Source organism: Labeo rohita, unplaced genomic scaffold (genome assembly GCF_022985175.1).
Source record: "Labeo rohita strain BAU-BD-2019 unplaced genomic scaffold, IGBB_LRoh.1.0 scaffold_157, whole genome shotgun sequence".
Taxonomy (NCBI): Eukaryota; Metazoa; Chordata; class Actinopteri; order Cypriniformes; family Cyprinidae; genus Labeo; species Labeo rohita.
Window position 1 is genome coordinate 60,653 of NW_026127747.1, and position 18,712 is coordinate 79,364.

Below are 18,712 nucleotides of genomic sequence, written 5' to 3' on the forward strand. Positions count from 1 at the left end.
AATTAAAGGAGAAGTTCACTTCCAAAATAAAAATTTGCAGATAATTTACTCACCCCCTTGTCATCCAAGATATTCCTGTCTTTCTTTCTTCAGTCATAAAGAAATTATGTTTTTTGAGGAAAACATTTCAGGATTTTTCTTTATATAGTGGACTTTAATGGTGCCCCGAGTTTGAACTTCCAAAATGCAGTTTAAATGCAGCCTCAAACGATCCCAAATGTGGTTGTAAATGATCCCAGGGTTTTATCTATTGAAACGATCAGTTATTTTCATAAAAATACAATGTATATACTTTTTAATGTCAAACGCTCGTCTTATCTTGCTCTCCCTGAACCTTCCGGTTCATGACAGTTACAGGGGAAGCTGCTCCAAAAGCACCTCCTGCTGGCAGAGAATGAATTTGCATTTTCAGCCAGTATGTCTGATTTATGCAGCAAACACGCAGAGCAGAGTTGTAAATGTGAACCAGATATATTTCCCAGGTAAAGTGCCAGCACACATCAGGTGTAAGTCTGTGGGAAAGATGAGGGGAGACGACGAGCATGGATCACCGCTGTGGGAAGAGAAGCTTGGAAGCCAGGCAAGACATAGGTTTAACTTGCTAGCTAATGTAACTTACTTGTTATATATTTTACTTGTTATCAGAAATAATCTACTGTAGAGGGACTTCGTTGTTATTGATTCTAAGTCTACCGGAAGTTAAGATTGGGCCACAAAGATGCACATGTGCAATAACGTTTGTTTATGTTATTGCTGCTGAAACTGTATGTGTGTGTCTATGTATTTATATATATATATGTATATATATATATATATATATATATATATACATACATACATACACAATCCAGAACCAAATTTCATAGTGCCTTCCTTCTCATTTTCCTTTGTCTGTCTATTACGTTCTATCTATTACATTTTTTAATCTGTCATGCACTGATTAATTATCAAAAGCTAAAATCTCATGGTACAAGTTCTCCTTTTATTTATAAATATCAGTACACACTAATATGAATGTCTGTAAATCTATTCCAGTATTATTTGGATTTCAAAATAAGGGGGTGATTTAAAATTTTGTTAAGGATTTTTGTTAATTTCTGGCATTGTGGATCTAAAATGTGTAGTCTATAGACAGTTGCTTAACAGAAATACAATAACAGAATGCTATGATAATAAAAATACTTAGTATGCAGTTCACATATGAAATGTGGACTTTTATTATTTGTTTTTATGCAAAAATGTCAACAATTCTGTGTTTTTCTGTGCTGTGTGTACATTAATGAGGAAAAAAAATGAACTTAAATGATTTTAGCAAATGGCTGCAATATAACAAAGAGTGAAAAATTTAAGGGGGTCTGAATACTTTCTGTACCCACTGTATGTATTCTTGTAGTAAACAGTAAAGCAGTACACATTTTTTCAGCTTCTCTGATCAAACGTCCTATGTTACTTGATCAAACTGTACTTTTCCTTCCACTTCTCATATAGGTTTTCTTTGACTGCAATAATAACAATAATATTAATAATAATAAAAATAATAATCATTGTAATTTTCTCCTCCCCACCCCAGCTGAGAATAAAAGTGAGAGATCAAGCACAAGCTGTGTGAGAATTGTGCTTGTTAGAAAAACTGTAAGTGGAAAAGGTGCCACAGGAAACACTTTACTTAACAAAGATGTCTTTACAACAGGGAATGGTAAGAATATTACAGAAGAAGAAATGGAAAGAGAGAACAAATGTTTACATGACAAACATGAGATGGGGATGGCAGAGATGAAGAGGAGAATAGCAGAACAATGAGAGTTAATAGTGTAGCATCTGGACCAATCAGACATACAGTTATTTGTTACATTTAACAGTCTTTAAACCCAACAAGCCAGCTATATGCTGGAGTTCTAGAGACAACCCCCCAAAGCAACTAACACCCCAAAAGGGCTCAGTTGCCAGGACGACCATTTGATAATGGGTTTTATTGCCCCAAAGGAATGCACATTTGCCCGTGCTACATTTGCCCATAGGAAAGACACAATGCCTATAGAAATGGATTCTTTCCTATTCATTCACAGACAAACCTATCCTTGACCTTCCTATCACACATAGTCATTGTGTATAGTTTTACTATTATTGCCTTGTAATTTTGTGTTTTTCATTATGCACTGTTATATGCATTTGTTATTATAGATCTCTAGTGTAGTATAACTTACCTGAGCCATGTTTGTATTTTGATCATCTAAATGATGGTGTATATTATATGTTGATGCCTTTGCAACATATTAGTGTTTTAAAAATCCTTTTGCATCAACACCCAATCAAATTACATATGCAAAATACCATGCTCACAGACAAAGAGTCTTAAACTTTCCCTCCAAAGGTGAAAGTCACTATTGGTTCTTGGACCTCCTGGAGGCGCAGCCCCCAGAGACCTTAAAGGCATCAAACGATTGATTGCCTCCTTCTTTTCCACTCTCTTCTCACTTCTTCTCACTTCTTCTCAATCTTCCGATTGCTGCCCGTGTGGAGGAACCCAGGGGGAGCCTGAGCCGGCACAGGGCGTTCATTTCCTTGCCTCTCTCTAATGGCTTCTCACTGACTCTTCCCCCACGTATGAGTGATTTCATGTTTGTTTGTTCGTTTAGATTAATTATGTGTTAGTCCTTCATTAATAAAACTCTTGTGCACAAATTACATGAGGTTTGATTCTGATTCTGCCTTGTAAATTAATGTCCCTTTATGATTCCGATTCGAGCTACATGCTCTAATGCAAGAGTACTTTGAGAAAGTTATTTACTGTGGCCAAGAAAATATAATTTGATATAAAGTTGATATAAAATTATATTGCATGTTTGCTGGACAAACAGATTAGTTGCTGGAAAATGAATCCTCCTACAGTTACTGCTGGCAGCTGATATAAATAATTGTAATTAATCATAATTAATTGTAATTATTCATATACATTTCCCTTTTGAGCTAAATCGCGACAATGGTGAGAGAGAGAAAGGCAAGAGAAGAACAACTCAGAATCAAAGAAGAGTTCTTGCGAAATGAACTTAAGACAAAAGGAAGAGGAACAGAGGAAAATCTAAGAAAAGACGAAACAGGAACACAAAACATGGGAAAATGGCAAAAAAAAAAAAATAGAAGAGAAACTAGCAAGATTAGAAGAAGAACAACAAAAGAGAGACCAGGAGAGAGAAGTATGAGAAAGAGGGGAGAGAAGTGGAGGAACTTCACAATGAGAAACAGAAGAGGAAACATGAGAAAGGATACCAGAAGAGACTTAAAGAGGAGAGGAGTGAATGGGAGCTAAAAGAAAAGAAAATGATTGAAGAATCTGAGCAGAAGAAAAGAGAAAATGAAGAAAAAGAGAAGGAGAAAATTAAGAAAAAGCTTAAAGAAAGAGAAAAAATAGAGAAAGAGTGTAAGAACAGTAAAATAGAGATGAGAAAACAAAGAAGAATGGGAAAAATCATAGAAGGAGGAGTGGGATAAAATAGTGAAAGAGGAGAAGGCAAGGAGGGAGGAAGAGAGAGAGAAACTGAGAAAGCTCGAAGAAGCATTTGAGAGAGAGCGTAAAGAGGAGGAGGAGAAGAGGAAGAGAGAAGATAAAGCTAGATGAGAACAGGTGGAGAGAGAAAGAAAAGAAATGGAGGAAGAATATGACAGGAAATTAAAAGAAATGAAGAGAAAGTATGAACATGAGGCCAGAAAACATGCAGAGGAATTCAATGAATTCAGAGAGAAATAACACTTTCAGGCTCTCATGTTAAAGCATGATTCAGAGATGCAGGACCTGAGAATCAAAAAGAGTACAGCGTATTGAGTGAACTGTCAAAGGAAAAAGAGAAAAAACTAAATGAAAAAAAAATGAAAGAAATGGAAGAAAAATATTAAAGAGAGGTTGATGAGCTGAAGAAGCAGTTTGAGGATAAATGTGTTTTACTGTAAGATATACTGTAAACATACTATTATGTTTTTATTAAGAAATTTTAGGATTTTCTTTTTATAAATAAAAATACAATTTGTTACAAAAATCCTGCTGTTTGGTAATACTGTTTGGTAATTTGGGAGTTATTACTACTGTGTTACTATGATCTTCACTTTAGAATTAATTATACATTTTGCATTATTCACATTAATTATGAACCTGTATATAGTTGCTCTTAGTAGTTCTAACAAAACAAAACAAAAAAAAGGAGTTACTGATTAGCTAATAGTGAACCACTTTCAGCTGAGCACTACAGTATTACTTACTGATTACTTACTGAATTTCCCACTCACACAGTGGGCACCCCACTCTTTTTATTTATTATTTTCTCGCAGGCCCACTCACAAAGTGCGGCCTGCAGATTAATGATGACGTAATTATCTTTCGTTTCCCCCAAATTTTTTTCCCGACCTTGCTCAAAAAATAAATAAATAAATAAATAAAAAAACTCAACTGAAGGTGATATGCGATCCAAAAAATAAGAGATAAAAATTAGGTTTTATTTACATTATTTAATTATAGTCAGTCGTAAACTAAAATGGGCCGGTCTATCATGAAACTCCAGGGCTGAAAATGAGTCCCCCCGCTCCGCCCCTGCATTTAACAGACAGTGTGTCACACTTTCACTTTCGCTGGAGAGCTGCAAACCTTAAAATGTTGTCTCAAGAATGTGAGTATGATTCTAAATATTTGTAACCAATATATTGTACATGGGCATTTAAAGCTACTATGTGATTCATTTTGATTTACTTTTCTGTATTGTAACTTTATTTTAAATGTTTTTTTGTGTGTAGTTCATATAAAACAAGCTAGCTTATATCAAAAAACATGAAACAACTTATAAGGATAGACACTTATAAGACCACCTATACTTGATGTAACTGCAGAATGAATCACTGTAAATCTGAAAATCCCCATCATTAATACATCAATTGGCAGTCTGTCGAAACACACGAACACAAACAAGCAAAGTGATAGAAACAGGATTTTTGTAAAACAAACAACTTTTTTAGATTTTTTTTTAATTCTTTTAAACTAAACAACATGTCACAGACTTAATACTGAATGTGTGTCAACCAACGATTTATTTAAATTCATTTAATAAATTAAATTTGGTGTATTAAATTTACTGAAATACACCAAAATTCTACTCACTATAAATAGAATGAAATTACACTTTTTTAGATTTAACCAGTTTTTGTTGATTATCAACAGCCCCGTCTAGTAGAGAAGGGACAATATTAAGAAGGAAAAGCCGCAGCATCACTCCTCCTCCAAACAGTAAGTCTAACATGGTCATGAAACGGCTTTATACAAATTGCAGAGTGTGTTTGTGTGTGTGTGTGTGTGTGTGTGTGTGCGCGTATAGATTTAAAATATGAACAGGGGATGTATTTATAAAGCCGCTCACACCTAATTCTAAAAATTCACAAAATTCTAAGAATTATGTAATTTTACTCTTTTTCCTAGACTAGAATAAGAGTGATTCATAAAGGTTCCTGATCATTGCACGGTGTGTGTGCTGCCATGACCCAAGTTTACTGATCAGCCAATAAAAATATGATATGAAATCAATGTGACATGGCGTTCTAACTTAAAACTGCTTACATCAAGCTTTTATTCCTTCCTCTTTTGCTGCTTCCACTTTTTGTCAGCACACATAAAAACTACAACTGTGTAGCGATTTAGCTCAAAAGGGAAATGTATATAAATAATTACAATTAATTATGATTAAATACAATTATTCATATCAGCTGCCAGTAGTAACTGTAGCAGAATTAATTTTCCATCAACTAATCTGTTCATCTAGCGAACATTCAGTATAATTTCATATCAACTCTAAGAAATGATATTTTGTTGGCCACAGAAAATAACTTTCTCAAAGTACTATTGCATTAGAGCATGTAGCTCGAATCAGAGTCATAAAAGGACATTAATTTTGCAAGGCAGAATCCGAATCAAAAACCATGTAATTTGTGCACAAGAGTTAAGGACTGACACATAACTAATCTAAACAGACATGAAATCACTCATACATGGGAGAAGGGCAAGTGAGAAGCAGTTAGAGAGACAAGAAAATGAAGCTATGAAAAGAGTCAGTTAACCACCTGAGTGAAACCATCACTGCTGTCTACAGCTTATACTACACCTCTGTTTTGTTTAGTTAAATGTACAATACTTGCATTGCCTTGGTCGTTGAACAAGTGTTCGAATGCAGTCTTGGGTAAAAGTCTTAATGGTTTGGAGCAGTGGTGGTTGAACTCCAAAGATGTTCTGACCCGATGGTGACTGGGAGTTTCTTCTCAAAAAGTGAAGAAGAACCAAGAGCTGAGAGAGAGAGGGACCCAGCTGAAGTCCTGTGATCTTTGATGAATGGAAAGACAAGGCCGCAAGGTCTGGCGCAAGCTTAGGGAGGTCCCGAAGAGTTCTAGCTCATCTTCTTAGGTTCTAAAAGAGTCACTGACTGACTGAGGCGAGTCACTCATGTGAGACGAGTGAAGAAAACTAAAACGAGTCCTTCCACACGGGCAGCAGTCGGAAGATTTTGCAGAAGAGAGTGGGGGAAGAAGAGAGGGAGAAAGCATGTGCATGATGCTTTTAAGGTTTCTGGAAGCTACACCTCCAGGAGGTCTGAAAGCCAATGGAGACTTTCACCTTTGGAGGGAAAGTTTACGACTCTTTGTCTGTGAGCATGGTATTTTGCATATGTAATTCAATTGGTGTTGATGCAAAACTACTAAAGATTTTTAAAACACTAATATGTTGCAAAGGTATCAACATATAATATACACCATCATTTAGATGATCAAAATACAAATTCAAAGAGACCAAACATGGCATAGGTGAGTTATACTACTAGTTATCTATCATAACAAATGCATATAACAGTATACAATGAAAAACACAAAACTACAGGCAATAATAGTAAAACTATACACAATGACCTGGGGCTATGTGTGATAGGAAGGTCAAGGACAGGTTTATCTGTGAATGAATAGGAAAGAGTCCATTTCTATAGGCGTTGTGTCTTTCCTATGGACAAATGTAGTGTGCTCTGCTTACATTTCTTTTGGGGCAATAAAACCCAAGTTATCAGATGGTCACCCTGGCAACTGAGCCCTTTTAGGGTGTTAGTTGCTTTGGGGGGTTGTCTCTAGAACTCTAGCATATAGCTGGCTTGTTGGTTTTAAAGAGTATTTCTTAAATGTAACAAATAACTGTATGTCTGATTGGTCCAGATGCTACAACTGCCAAAGTGTGATTCATTATGCATTATGCTTTGTTTACCACTAGCGCATGCTGATGACGTTATATTTTTCTATAGTAACAAGAGTTGTAGCCTACGAGTCAATAGGTGTCATCATCATACAGTTTACATGCATGTCGTACCCAAGTTTATTAGACCCATGTCACACAGTGTGATCAGCAATAATCTTATAGGACTGCTGAAACCGTAGGGCTGCTGAAATAGTTTTTTTGTAACTAAGTAAGGACGTCTCAGGTTACGTATGTAACCATTGTTCCCCAGGCGAACGAGACACTGCGTCGAAAACACTATGGGAACGCCTCCAGCATGACCACGCTCTGAAACACGTGTGCATACAGTCCAATGGAGAAGCGAGACATCACAGGCGGGGTGACGTAGAGACCAGAAAGCTTAAAAGCACGTGCGGTGCATGCAGCCGGCAGCTTCTGAATAGAGAAGCAAGCGCTGTAGGGATGCCGGAAGTATGGCCCGAGACGCAGCATCTCGTTCCCTCGGGGAACCATGGTTGCATACGTAACCTGAGACGTTCCCCTTCAGGAACTCGAGCTGCGTCGAAACGCTATGGGAACGAGATGCCCATGCCACCAGACTTCAAATCCCTGCCTAGTGTGGGAGAGCACAGCTAGGGCAAGAGAAAAAGAGCCAGGAGTGGCACAAGTCCAGGAAAGAACCTTAAAGTCAAAGGGGTGGACATTCCACAGCATTCTGAAGCCAACTTAAGAGAAGAGAGCCTTGACCCCCAAGAAGGGAGGGTCAGAGGACTCGAGGCTATGAAATAGCATCCCGACCACACTTAGCAAAGCTACACCTGGCCAGAGGCCTAGGCCTCAGCGCACCACGGAGAAAACGTGTAACGAGGGGGTTCCTACCCACTGAGGAGCCACCCAGAGGGGCGTGGTAGGCCGAAATAGCCGCCACGTAGACCTTCAGGGTGGAGTGGGCTAATCCTGTGGAGAACCGATCCTGCAGAAACCCCAGCACTGTACCAACTGGGCAGTTAACTGAGTCCTGCTGGCGGTCTCCATACCATGAAGTGAAAGTTTTTCACTTCAGGGCGTACAGTTTCTTCGAGGAGTAACAAGAGTTCATTCCCCGGGCCTCGGCCCCTGCCTCAGCAGGATGTCTGCTTCCAAGTTGAGATGCCCAGGAATATGAACTGCTCTCAGCGAGAGGAGTTTGTCCTGGGACCACACAAGGATCTGGTGCGCCAGCTTGTACAAGGGGCGTGACGCAGACCTCCCTCGTGGTTGATGTAGTAGACCACCGCTGTGCTGTCGGTGTGCACCAGCACATGGCGGTCTCTTAGGTCTGGGAGGAAGTGTTTCAGAGCCTGAAACACGGCCAGCATCTCAAGGCAGTGATATGCCAAGTGAGACAGCGGTCACTCCACAGACCATGGGCAGGGTGGCCGTCCATGACCACTCCCTAACCAGTGAGGGACGCATCCGTCGCTAGCATTACGCGGCAACAAGGAGCTCCCAGCACCGGGCCCTGAGACAGGAACCAAGACTTCCTCCACATGTCCAAAGCACGTAGGTATCACCGCGTGACCTTGATGTGTGAAACGGGTTTCCCCCAAAGTGAACCTCAGGAACTTCCTGTGTTGAAGGATGGATATGTGGAGTTATGTGTTCTTCAGATCTGAACGCAACCTCCCCCTCCTTCTTCAGAACAATGAAGTACCGGCTGTAGAACCCGGACTCCCTGACGTGAGGAGGGACCACCTCGATGGCCTTCCTTAAGAGAGTGTCTACTTCCTGTTACATTACCAGACCCTGCTCAGGGCCCACCAGAGTGGGAAGACCCCATTGAAAGGTGGCGGCAGAGTGCCAAATTGAATGCGATAGCCTCGTTCTACAGTGCGCAGGACCCAAACAGATACATTTGGCAGTAGTTTCCACGCTGCCAAATAATCTACTAAGGGAACCAGTCTCTCGAGACTGGCCTCTGGTATTGTTTGAGCTGCTAGTTCGGTGTCCTGTAACAGATGACCGGCAGGAGACGGCCAAACTAGCTGCAGTAGAGACTCCTGCAGGGGTGGCGAGCTCCCCAGCTCCGCTACGTTTCCGGGTGGAAGACTGAGGTGTGGGCTCGCTGGAGACCGCTGCACCCTGGAGCACCGGCAGGGTTGGCAGGCTAATTTCCCGAGGGCACAGAGGAGAGACGGGCACCGAAGAATGCGGTGGACCACGCCCTTCCCCAGTAGGGCCTGCCCTCAGAGGTACTGGACCATAGGAGTCAGGACCATAGTCTCATAGGTCTGGGTGAAAGTGTTTCAGAACCTGAAACACGGCCAGCATCTCCAGGCAGCTGAAGTGCCAAACTGGATGGTGATCGCTCCACAGACCGTGGGCGGGGTGGCCACTCATGACCACTCCCCAATTGGTGAGGGACGCATCCGTCGCTAGCATACACGGCGACAAGGAGCTCCAGCACCGGGCCCTGAGACAAGAACCAAGGTCTCCTCCACATGTCCAAGGCACGTAGGCAGCGCCGCGTGACCTTGATCATGCAAAGCAGGTTTCCCCTCAGGGAGAACCCCCTTGGTCTTGAGACACCACTGCAGGAGTCTTATGTACAGCAGGCCAAAAGGTATCACATTGGACACAGCTGCCATCAGACCCAGCAGTTATGAAACTGCTTCACAGTGAGTGCCTACTTTCACTCTCTTGACTGCCGCGAGGATGACTCGATCCGAGCAGGAAAAGATAAGTGGTTCTCTGTAATGGAGAAAGCACACTTTTCTCTGTGTTCAGTCACAAGCCCAGTTCTTTCATATGGGCGATGAACGACATCAAGTAGGATCTTTTTTGTTTGTTTTTTGTTTTTTAAAGATGTGACATTTCACTTAAACCATCAAAATATGAAAAGAAAGAAAAAAAAAACACTGCTCAGTGTTGCTAACTGCTTTCAATTGAAAGTAGCTAAAACAGTCGCTAAATGTAGTTGATGAGGATGAGGTTATACTGGCGAGTTCACTGATCTATATAAAGAAAAATATATCAGTCGGAGAGTGTTGTAATCTAAATAAGGTTTGCTATAGGCTTTTGAAATAAGTGTTCATAATTTCTTCGTATGACAGCATGGCCAAAAATTATGACTGCACAATTTGGCATGTTTCATTGCATTATTATCAGAAATAAAACAAATGACACCAAGCAAATATGCAATATGCTTACAAAATCAGTAGCACTTTTTTTCTCTTGGCCACTACTATATGGCAGTGGACTATTTTATGAGGATTGTGGGCTTTCTTGGCAGGGGCAGATCTACTGGGGTGGCACGGGGTCGCAACTGCATTTACCCCGTAATTCAGTTCATTGCTGAATTATACGTCACTATCTGTAATTTAAATTATGTTGTATACTGTAATACACACTGAGCTGCAAAAATAATTCCTAAATCTTACAAAGAGTTTTTTGTTATAGTGTTATTGATCTAATGAGTGTTCACTGTGCAGGAAAGTCATCTGTGTATTTGAATTGTGTAAGCATTTAAGAACACCTGTGATAACTAGATTGAAAAGTGTGAAAGACAAATTTATGCTGGCTTGTCTTAAAGTTTTGTTTAAAAACATAAATAGTTTGGTCAGTTAGATGTTCTAGATGTTTGCTAAAGTGTTGCTATTTGGTCTAAGTAGCCTATGTAATTTTAATAGAACTGCATGTGTTCTTTAGTGATACATGCTCGGAAACATTTATAATCTGTTGAAGTTTTTTATGTTGTGTATTGACTTGGCGCCATGATGGATATTGAAAAGTAATTTATTTTTCATTTTAAACAGTATAGATGATTACTTAATGGTAATGCAATATTTGTGAACACAACTATGTCAGACTAAAAATTCCCTTACAACTATGCATGTGGGCTTGCTTTGGTGTTACCACTCCTCATAGACCCCATGCCACCCCTTCGCCTCCCTAAAAAAAAATTTTTAGATCTGCTCCTGCTGCTTGGAAATATTGGAGCTGTTGATGGAATTCATGTTCACACCATTGCTCCAACTGTAAACAAGAAAGAATATATATAGAAAAGGATTTCAAAATATCAATTAGAATTCATGATAATTTTTCACAATGCAAAGCATTTTTAAAAATACACTGAAATATTAAATAGTGTCTTAATTAAATGATTTTATTGTAGTTTCATCAAATGATTGGTGTTGTGCTGCAGTGACTTCACATGAGCAGGCTCACTATTGGCTGTTTCAGAGGACAAGGGCGGCCAGTTGACATCACTGTAGTCCTTAGTTCACAACACTGAAGTGTCCCCTTAGTCAACACTTAAGAGTCAGTCTTAGACTTTACTGAAGTTGCTTTTAGTTTCTTTATAAAAGTCTCCTACTTTTTACTAAGAATTTTTGACACCTAAGTCATAGTTTAGGATATTCTTAAGAGTATTTCTGAGAAGTTTTATACATACGGGCCCAGATTTTTAAAGTACCAGGCATCATACACTTAACGATTTTATTAAAAAGAAAAAAAAAAAAAAAAAGGTAACACTTTCATTTAATAGTCCACTTTAGACATTCTATTAACTATAAGTAACTTTGCAACTACATGTCAACTAATTCTCATTAATTTGCAACTACATGTCTACATGACTAACTCTAAGAGCAGACTGTTAGGTTAGGTTTAGGGTTAGTAGAATAAGTTGACATATACTTGCAAAGTTTAGAAGAGTGTTAGAAGATATTAAGCAGACAGTCTACTAATACTCTAATGACTAGTTGACATGCATCTGCAAAGTTACTTACTGTTAGTAAAATGTCTAAAGTGGACTATCAAAATAAAGTGTTACCAAAAAAAGAACATGTTTGATATCCTCCAACTGGATATGTGACCATCATACACAATGAAAAATTGTGTAGTGTATTCCAGCCCTAACATTTAACTATACCTTTTTCCCTTATAACATCCACTACAACATGATCTGCCATAAAATACTGATGTTCATATATATTTATTTATTTATTTATTTATTTTCAGTGTCTGAATTAAGGATTTGGTTGTTGGGAGAAGACTGGACAGATAAGTGTTCAGTGGGAAACTTGCTCTTGAGAAGAAATGAATTTGAAACAGAAGCTTCTCTCCCACTTCATCAATGTGCTAAAACAGGCAGAGGACAGATTGAGGATCAAAGCATATCTGTTGTCATCACACCAAATCTGTTTCACAGAGATGTTCCTGCAGATGAAGTTACTCAGGCACTAAAACATTGTGAGGCCATGTCTGCTCCAGGTCCACATGTACTTCTGCTAATTCTGCAACCAGATACTTCTGCTGAGAAGATCAAATATATGAGTAAAACCATGAACTCCTGGTCAGAAAATGCAGTGAATCATATTATGGTACTGGTGATGGAGGGAGAGAAAAAATTAAGTACTGCTAAGGAGAAAAAACTTGTTCCTAGTTTACTTAAAGAAAAATGGAGGTGGCACAAAATAAACAGAATATACACAGATCAAGATAAATTATCCACTGACCTGTTTGAAAAAATTAAGAATTTTGTGAAGGAGAATGAATCAAATCATCTCTGCCTGGAAATTTATGAATTACCACCAGAGATGCTGTCAAGGAAAACAGTGAAGGAGAAATTTGCCAGATTTTGTAAGTTACTTTATGTTATTTTCAAATTACTGTGTCATTTGTTTTTTTTTTCATTTAGCCTCATATCCAATATTAATGTTTTAACTAATTAAGGAATTTGTATACAGTAAAGATATTTTAATGATATTGTATGTTATCTCCAAGCCTCAGACGTTAAACAGAAAATTGGATCACTTATGCAAATATCATCTCAGAGTACAAGAAACAAAGAAAGTAAGTGATTATTATTGTCATGGTATCAAATCTTCAGTCATGACTGTCATGCAATAAAACTTACCATACTGACCAGAATTTATTTAATAACTTAAAAGCCACATTCCTTCCTGGAGAAGCATACATGATAAATATAGAGTTCTGGCATGAAACTCTAGATGGCGCAATCGTGATAGGTCTAACTCAGTCTGACCTAATGACATCATTATAATATGGCACAGCTGATTGGTTCACTGCTCAACATTCTAGTGCTAGCTGTAACCAGTTTAGACCGGGAGGGATATGTTCGGCTAGCTTTGTCTTGACCACAACATATTAACTCACTGGAATGTGATAATATGTTGTGGCCACAAGATGTGAATTCAAATTCAAATTTTTACACAATTCAAATAGTTTTGTCATATTATATGCTCCATAGCAAAATTCTTCCTTGAAATTAAAATGTTAAAATTTGTGATAAATTTGCACTTGCAATTTGCATGATTAAATGAAGTAACACAACTGACGCTGACCTTGTTTGTTTTAGTGCCTGTTTTCAATCTGGTGCTGTTTGGAAGTAACAGTGCTGGGAAGACTTTAGCCGTGAATACAATACTGGGCCACGATGAGTCTGCAGAAGTGTCCGAATCTAAAACCCATCAATGTCTCAAAAGAGATGGTGAGATATATGGACACAAGGTCACTCTGGTTGAATTGCCGAAGCTAAACAAAACATCTCTGTCTCAGAAGGATGTGCTGCATGAGGCATACAATGCTCTGTCTTTATGTTCATTTAACATAAACGCATTTTTCCTGGTCCTTACTGTTGATCTTCTCACTGACGATGATAAAGGAGAACTTGAATTAATCTGTAACATATTTGACACGTCTGATGGGAAGTTCTGGGATTGTTTGATGATCATGTTCATATATCAAGGGGACAGGCAGGATAAGGCTGTCACTGAATTTCTACATGTAAACAGAGACATTCAGAATTTATTGAAGCAATGTGGGGACAAATATTACATACTCAGTATTAACCAAAGACCTGATAGTACACAGATCCCAGAACTGCTGCAGAAGATCTATACAGTTACTTGTTATTCGTATGTAACATTTATGCGAGCACAGACGGAGAAAAGAATTCAACTGGAGGCCAAAATTGAAGAAATTGGAAAAAAAATCACAGCATTAAATAAGATTAATCAAAACGGTAAGGTGTCATTTAGTCTGAATCTAAAAGGTTGTTTTAGCCAGATATCAATTATATTTTTATATTTAGCTTACCATCAGTGTAACGTTACTACGACTTTTCCATTAGTACAATAGATTTTTTTATACATTAAATCTATGTGATTATAATGAAATATACTGTTTTGTATATTCACCTCTTTTGACTCCTGGGGATTTTTTAAATTCATGTTTAACATTTGCTTATGTCTGTAAAAAAATAAAAATAAAAAATAATGTAATGTGTATATTTCTCTTTCTCTGCACCCTAGCTGAGACTAAGAGATCAAGCACAAACTGTGTGAGGATTGTGCTTATTGGAAAAACTGGAAATGGGAAGAGTGCAACTGGAAACACTATACTTAAGAGAAAGGCCTTTAAATCTCAAGCCAGTTTTAAATCAGTGACATCCTCATGTCAGAAGGAAGAAGGGTTTGTTAATGGACATCCAGTCACTGTTGTTGATACACCAGGTCTGTTTGACACACAACTCCCTAAAGATGATGTGAAGCAAGAGATACTGAAGTGCATCAGTCTCCTCTCTCTAGGACCTCATGTGTTCCTGCTCGTGCTTAGATTTGGAATAATTACTGATGAAGAAAAAGAAACTCTGAACCTGATCAAGAAAACCTTTGGGAGGAACGCTGGAATGTTTAGCATCATAATATTCACCCATGGTGATCAGCTGCAAGATCAGACAATTGAGAGCTGTCTGGAAGATACAGATTCAAATATGAAGAAGCTGATCGGAGATTGTGGAGGAAGATATCATGTGATTGACAATACAAAACCAGACGATTCTAAACAAATCACTGACTTGCTGGAAAAAATAAACAGTATGGTTGAAAAGAATGGAGGGGGATGTTACACCAATGAGATGTTTGAAGAAGCAGAAGCTGCCATAAAACAAGAAATGGACAGATTATTACAGAACAAGAGAGAAGAGATGGAAAGAGAGAACAAACGTTTATGTGACAAACACGAGATTGAGATGGCAGAGATGAAGAGAAGAATAGCAGAACAAAGAGAGTTAATGGAGAGGGAGAGGAAGGTAAAGGAGGAAGAACTCAGACTCAAGGAAGAGTTCTTGCGAAATGAACTTAAGAGAAGAGATGAACAAGAAGAGAAGGAGAAGAGAGAAAGACAAAAAGAAGAAGAGAAGAGAAGAATTGAAGAGGAGAAGAAACAGGAGGAATGGAACAGGAAACAAGAAGAATTAGAAGAGAAATGAATAAAATTGGAGAATGAGCAACAAGAGAGAGATCAGGAATATAGAGAGAAGTATGAGAGAGAGTGGAAAGAAATGGAAGAACTTCATAAAAACAGACTAAAGAGGAAACATGAGGAAGGATACCAGAAGAGACTTAAAGAGGAGAGGAGTGAATGGGAGCTGAAAGAAAAGAAAATGATTGAAGAATTTGAAGAAGAAAAAATGAAAAGAGAAGAAAAGGAGAAGGAGAGGATTGAAAAAGAGCTTAAAGAAAGAGAGAGAATAGAGAAAGAGTATGAGAACAGCAAAATAGAGATGAGAAAACAAAAAGAAAAATGGGAAAAATCATGGAAGGAGGAATGGGATAAAAGAGTGAAAGAGGAGAGGGCAAGGAGGAAGGAAGAGAGAGAGAAACTGAGAAAGCTCGAAGAGGCATTTGAACGAGAGCGTAAAGAGGAGGAGGAGAAGAGGAAGAGAGAAGATAAAGCCAGACGTGAACAGGAAGAGAGAGAACGAAAAGAAATGGAGGAAGAACATGAGAGAAAATTAAAAGAAATGAAAAGGAAGTATGAAGATGAGGCCAGAAAACATGCAGAAGAATTCAATGAATTCAGAGAGAAATATGAGAAAGACTTTCTTACTCTGATGTTTAAACATGATTCAGAGATGCAGGAACTGAAACAAAAACATGAAAAAGAGTGTCATGAGCGTGAAAAGGAGTACAGCGTATTGAGTGAACTCTCAAAGCAAAAAGAGAAAAATCTGAATGAAAAAATGAAAGAAATGGGAGAGAAACATCAAAAAGAGGTTGATGAGCTGAAGAAGAAGTATGAGGATAAATGTGTTTTACTGTAGGATATCTTTACTTCATTTATGCCCTGACATGAATAGGGTTAGAAGTAATCTCAAGGTTACCATTACCACAAAGGCATTAATGAATCTTTTATTATTTTTAAGGAAGAAAAAGAAACACAGGTATCGTATGCTGCTCAGAGACACAATAGCTGCTTCTTTTTATTGTAAATATATATATATATATATATATATATATATATATACATATTTGGCAGAGCAAAATTGGTCATTAAAATGCTGTTGGTCTGAATATCTGTTGTTGATCAGAACAAAAGCATTCTTTCTAATGAAAATATTGCTTCATTGTTATATACCAATGTTATAGTTCTAAGTGGATAAAAAGATCTGAGAAATAAACTGAACAAGTTTTGCTGACATTTGATTAATAGAAATAGAATAATGAGTCCCTGAAAAATAAAATAAGTCCCTAATGATTCAATATGGGGATGTCAGTATGAAAGTAATTGTTTATGGTTTATTGAACAAGCATAAAAAGCATTGTTTAAACATATTCCAATAAGGATAGGTAAGATTTAAGGTTTTATTATTTTATTTTATTATTTTATTTAAGGATTTTATAATATCATCTAAAAAAATACAGCATTCTGAAAAGGTATGTTATTTTTTTTTTTTTTTTTTTATTTTTTTTTTTTTTTTTTGATGTTCATAAGATTTAATTTTCTACTGAATATTATCTTGCCATTAATGTATAGAACGGATGCTAGCAGTCTGTTTAAAGTCATGCTCATTAAAAGTACTGTCCTCTTTCTGTCACTCTAATAGTTATCAGAATATTTGCATTCATTATGGTGCACTTTGCCGTGGTTATGTAATATGCAATTTTAAATACCGCTATTTAATAATTGTTTGCGTTTTTTCAATCAACATTTACCTTCTTAAAATACTTTTTGTGTGTTTGGTTTTTTGCATACATTGTAAGGACCAAATTTCCCCACAAGGATAGTAAAACCTGACATTTCTGTCCCAGCGAGGGAAATAAAATATTAAATTCACTATCTGAAGCATCATGTAGTATTTAATAGTTATTCTCTAACTACTTTAGTAGGAGTATATTTTTAGCAAAACACACAGCTAGACACAATATCATCATTATGTTCTAGTCTGACTGTGGTTTCTTTTACCTAGAAGTGACACTGTACTGCCACCTTTATAGGAACCTATGCTAAATTTACCTCTTGACAGTTTTTAGTACACACTCCACTCACCATTTCTTCTGCATACTTCTCTAGTTACAGACTCTCAGTTTGCCACCTACAGCTGTTAAATGATGACTGAATACATTTCATGCACAGTTAATCCCATTTCACTGCTTAACACATATAAGGGAGACCAGGGGCCTCATGTGTCAAAGGTGCGTACGCACAAAAACTTTGCTTACGCCAGTTTTCACGCTCACGGTCGGATTTACTAACAGTGAAATTAACGTGAGAATGCGCGTTCCTCCACGCCAACTTCATGTCTGGCGTTCGTACATTTCTCATGTTTTTTGTCCTTTGGCGACTCTTAGAGGCAATGAAGTGAAGTTGCAAACATTAGACTACGAAGTATTCTAAGTCTATCGCACCACCACCGGAGAGAAACATTGCTATTAATCTGTAATTGATAAAATAGGCTAATTGACTTATTATTATTATTTGTGCATATAATTATTGAACTTCACATCAGGAGATTGCGGTTATGCACTGAAGATGTGGCTGTTAACTCCCCTCAGCAACCCACAAACTGACCGAGAGCGCAGATACAATGATGCCCATTCTCGCACTCGGTCAGTTGTAGAGCGGGCGATTGGGCAGCTGAAATGTCGGTGGCGCTGCCTTGATAGGACCAGGGGGATACTGCTATACCGCCCTAACAAGATGTGTCGCATCGTGCTGGCCTGTGGTGTGCTGCACAATGCCACGCACATGCACTCGGTGAGGTGGTGGCACCGGCGCCAGATGACCCGACCCAGAACCAGTGTATGTGCAGCCCAACCAACAAGCCATTCAGGCCCGTCAACGTGTGATTGCGGAAATCTAAATAAAATATAAATGGTATTCAGAGACGAAGTTAATTTTTTGACCAGTTCCTTTAATGAGTGGCTTATGTCTCTGAGTGACACTTTGTCGGTGCGCAGCAGTTCTCGTTTAACTTCCACCTTTATATCTATATATCTATTTATATTTTTAAGTTCATTTACAGTGCTAGTTTCAGATCCCACTAATTTCTTTTTCTTTTGATATTAATTCCTGTGGACAAAGTTCCAAATAAAATATTCTTTCTTGTTTCTGCCTAGGATAATAGCACCTCCAATTCACTTTAAAGTTTAAAGTTTCGCTTCTAGCCTGCTGCTTGCTTTTGGC

The 18,712-nt window shown here is 38.1% G+C and overlaps 1 protein-coding gene across 1 annotated transcript; it reads left to right on the forward strand.

Annotated features, from left to right (window-relative positions):
• The first annotated feature begins 523 nt into the window (after positions 1–523).
• LOC127158564 (GTPase IMAP family member 8-like) lies at positions 524–16,881 on the forward strand. The gene is made up of 10 exons (XM_051101646.1): positions 524–580; positions 3,238–3,427; positions 3,495–3,569; positions 4,593–4,655; positions 5,201–5,266; positions 12,242–12,862; positions 13,007–13,075; positions 13,602–14,267; positions 14,557–15,511; positions 15,725–16,881. The coding sequence occupies exons 1-10, from the start codon at positions 524–526 to the stop codon at positions 16,347–16,349; spliced, it is 3,387 nt and encodes a 1,128-aa protein (XP_050957603.1). The 3' UTR covers positions 16,350–16,881.
• The last annotated feature ends 1,831 nt before the right edge of the window (positions 16,882–18,712 follow it).

Bases quoted from the DNA above. Each gene is read 5' to 3' on its own strand.
- LOC127158564 (XM_051101646.1), top strand. From the start codon at position 524: ATGAGGGGAGACGACGAGCATGGATCACCGCTGTGGGAAGAGAAGCTT. The intron at 3,570-4,592 runs GTAAAGAGGAGG...TGCATTTAACAG, and splicing joins AGAAGCATTTGAGAGAGAGC to ACAGTGTGTCACACTTTCAC. The intron at 12,863-13,006 runs GTAAGTTACTTT...GTTATCTCCAAG, and splicing joins GGAGAAATTTGCCAGATTTT to CCTCAGACGTTAAACAGAAA.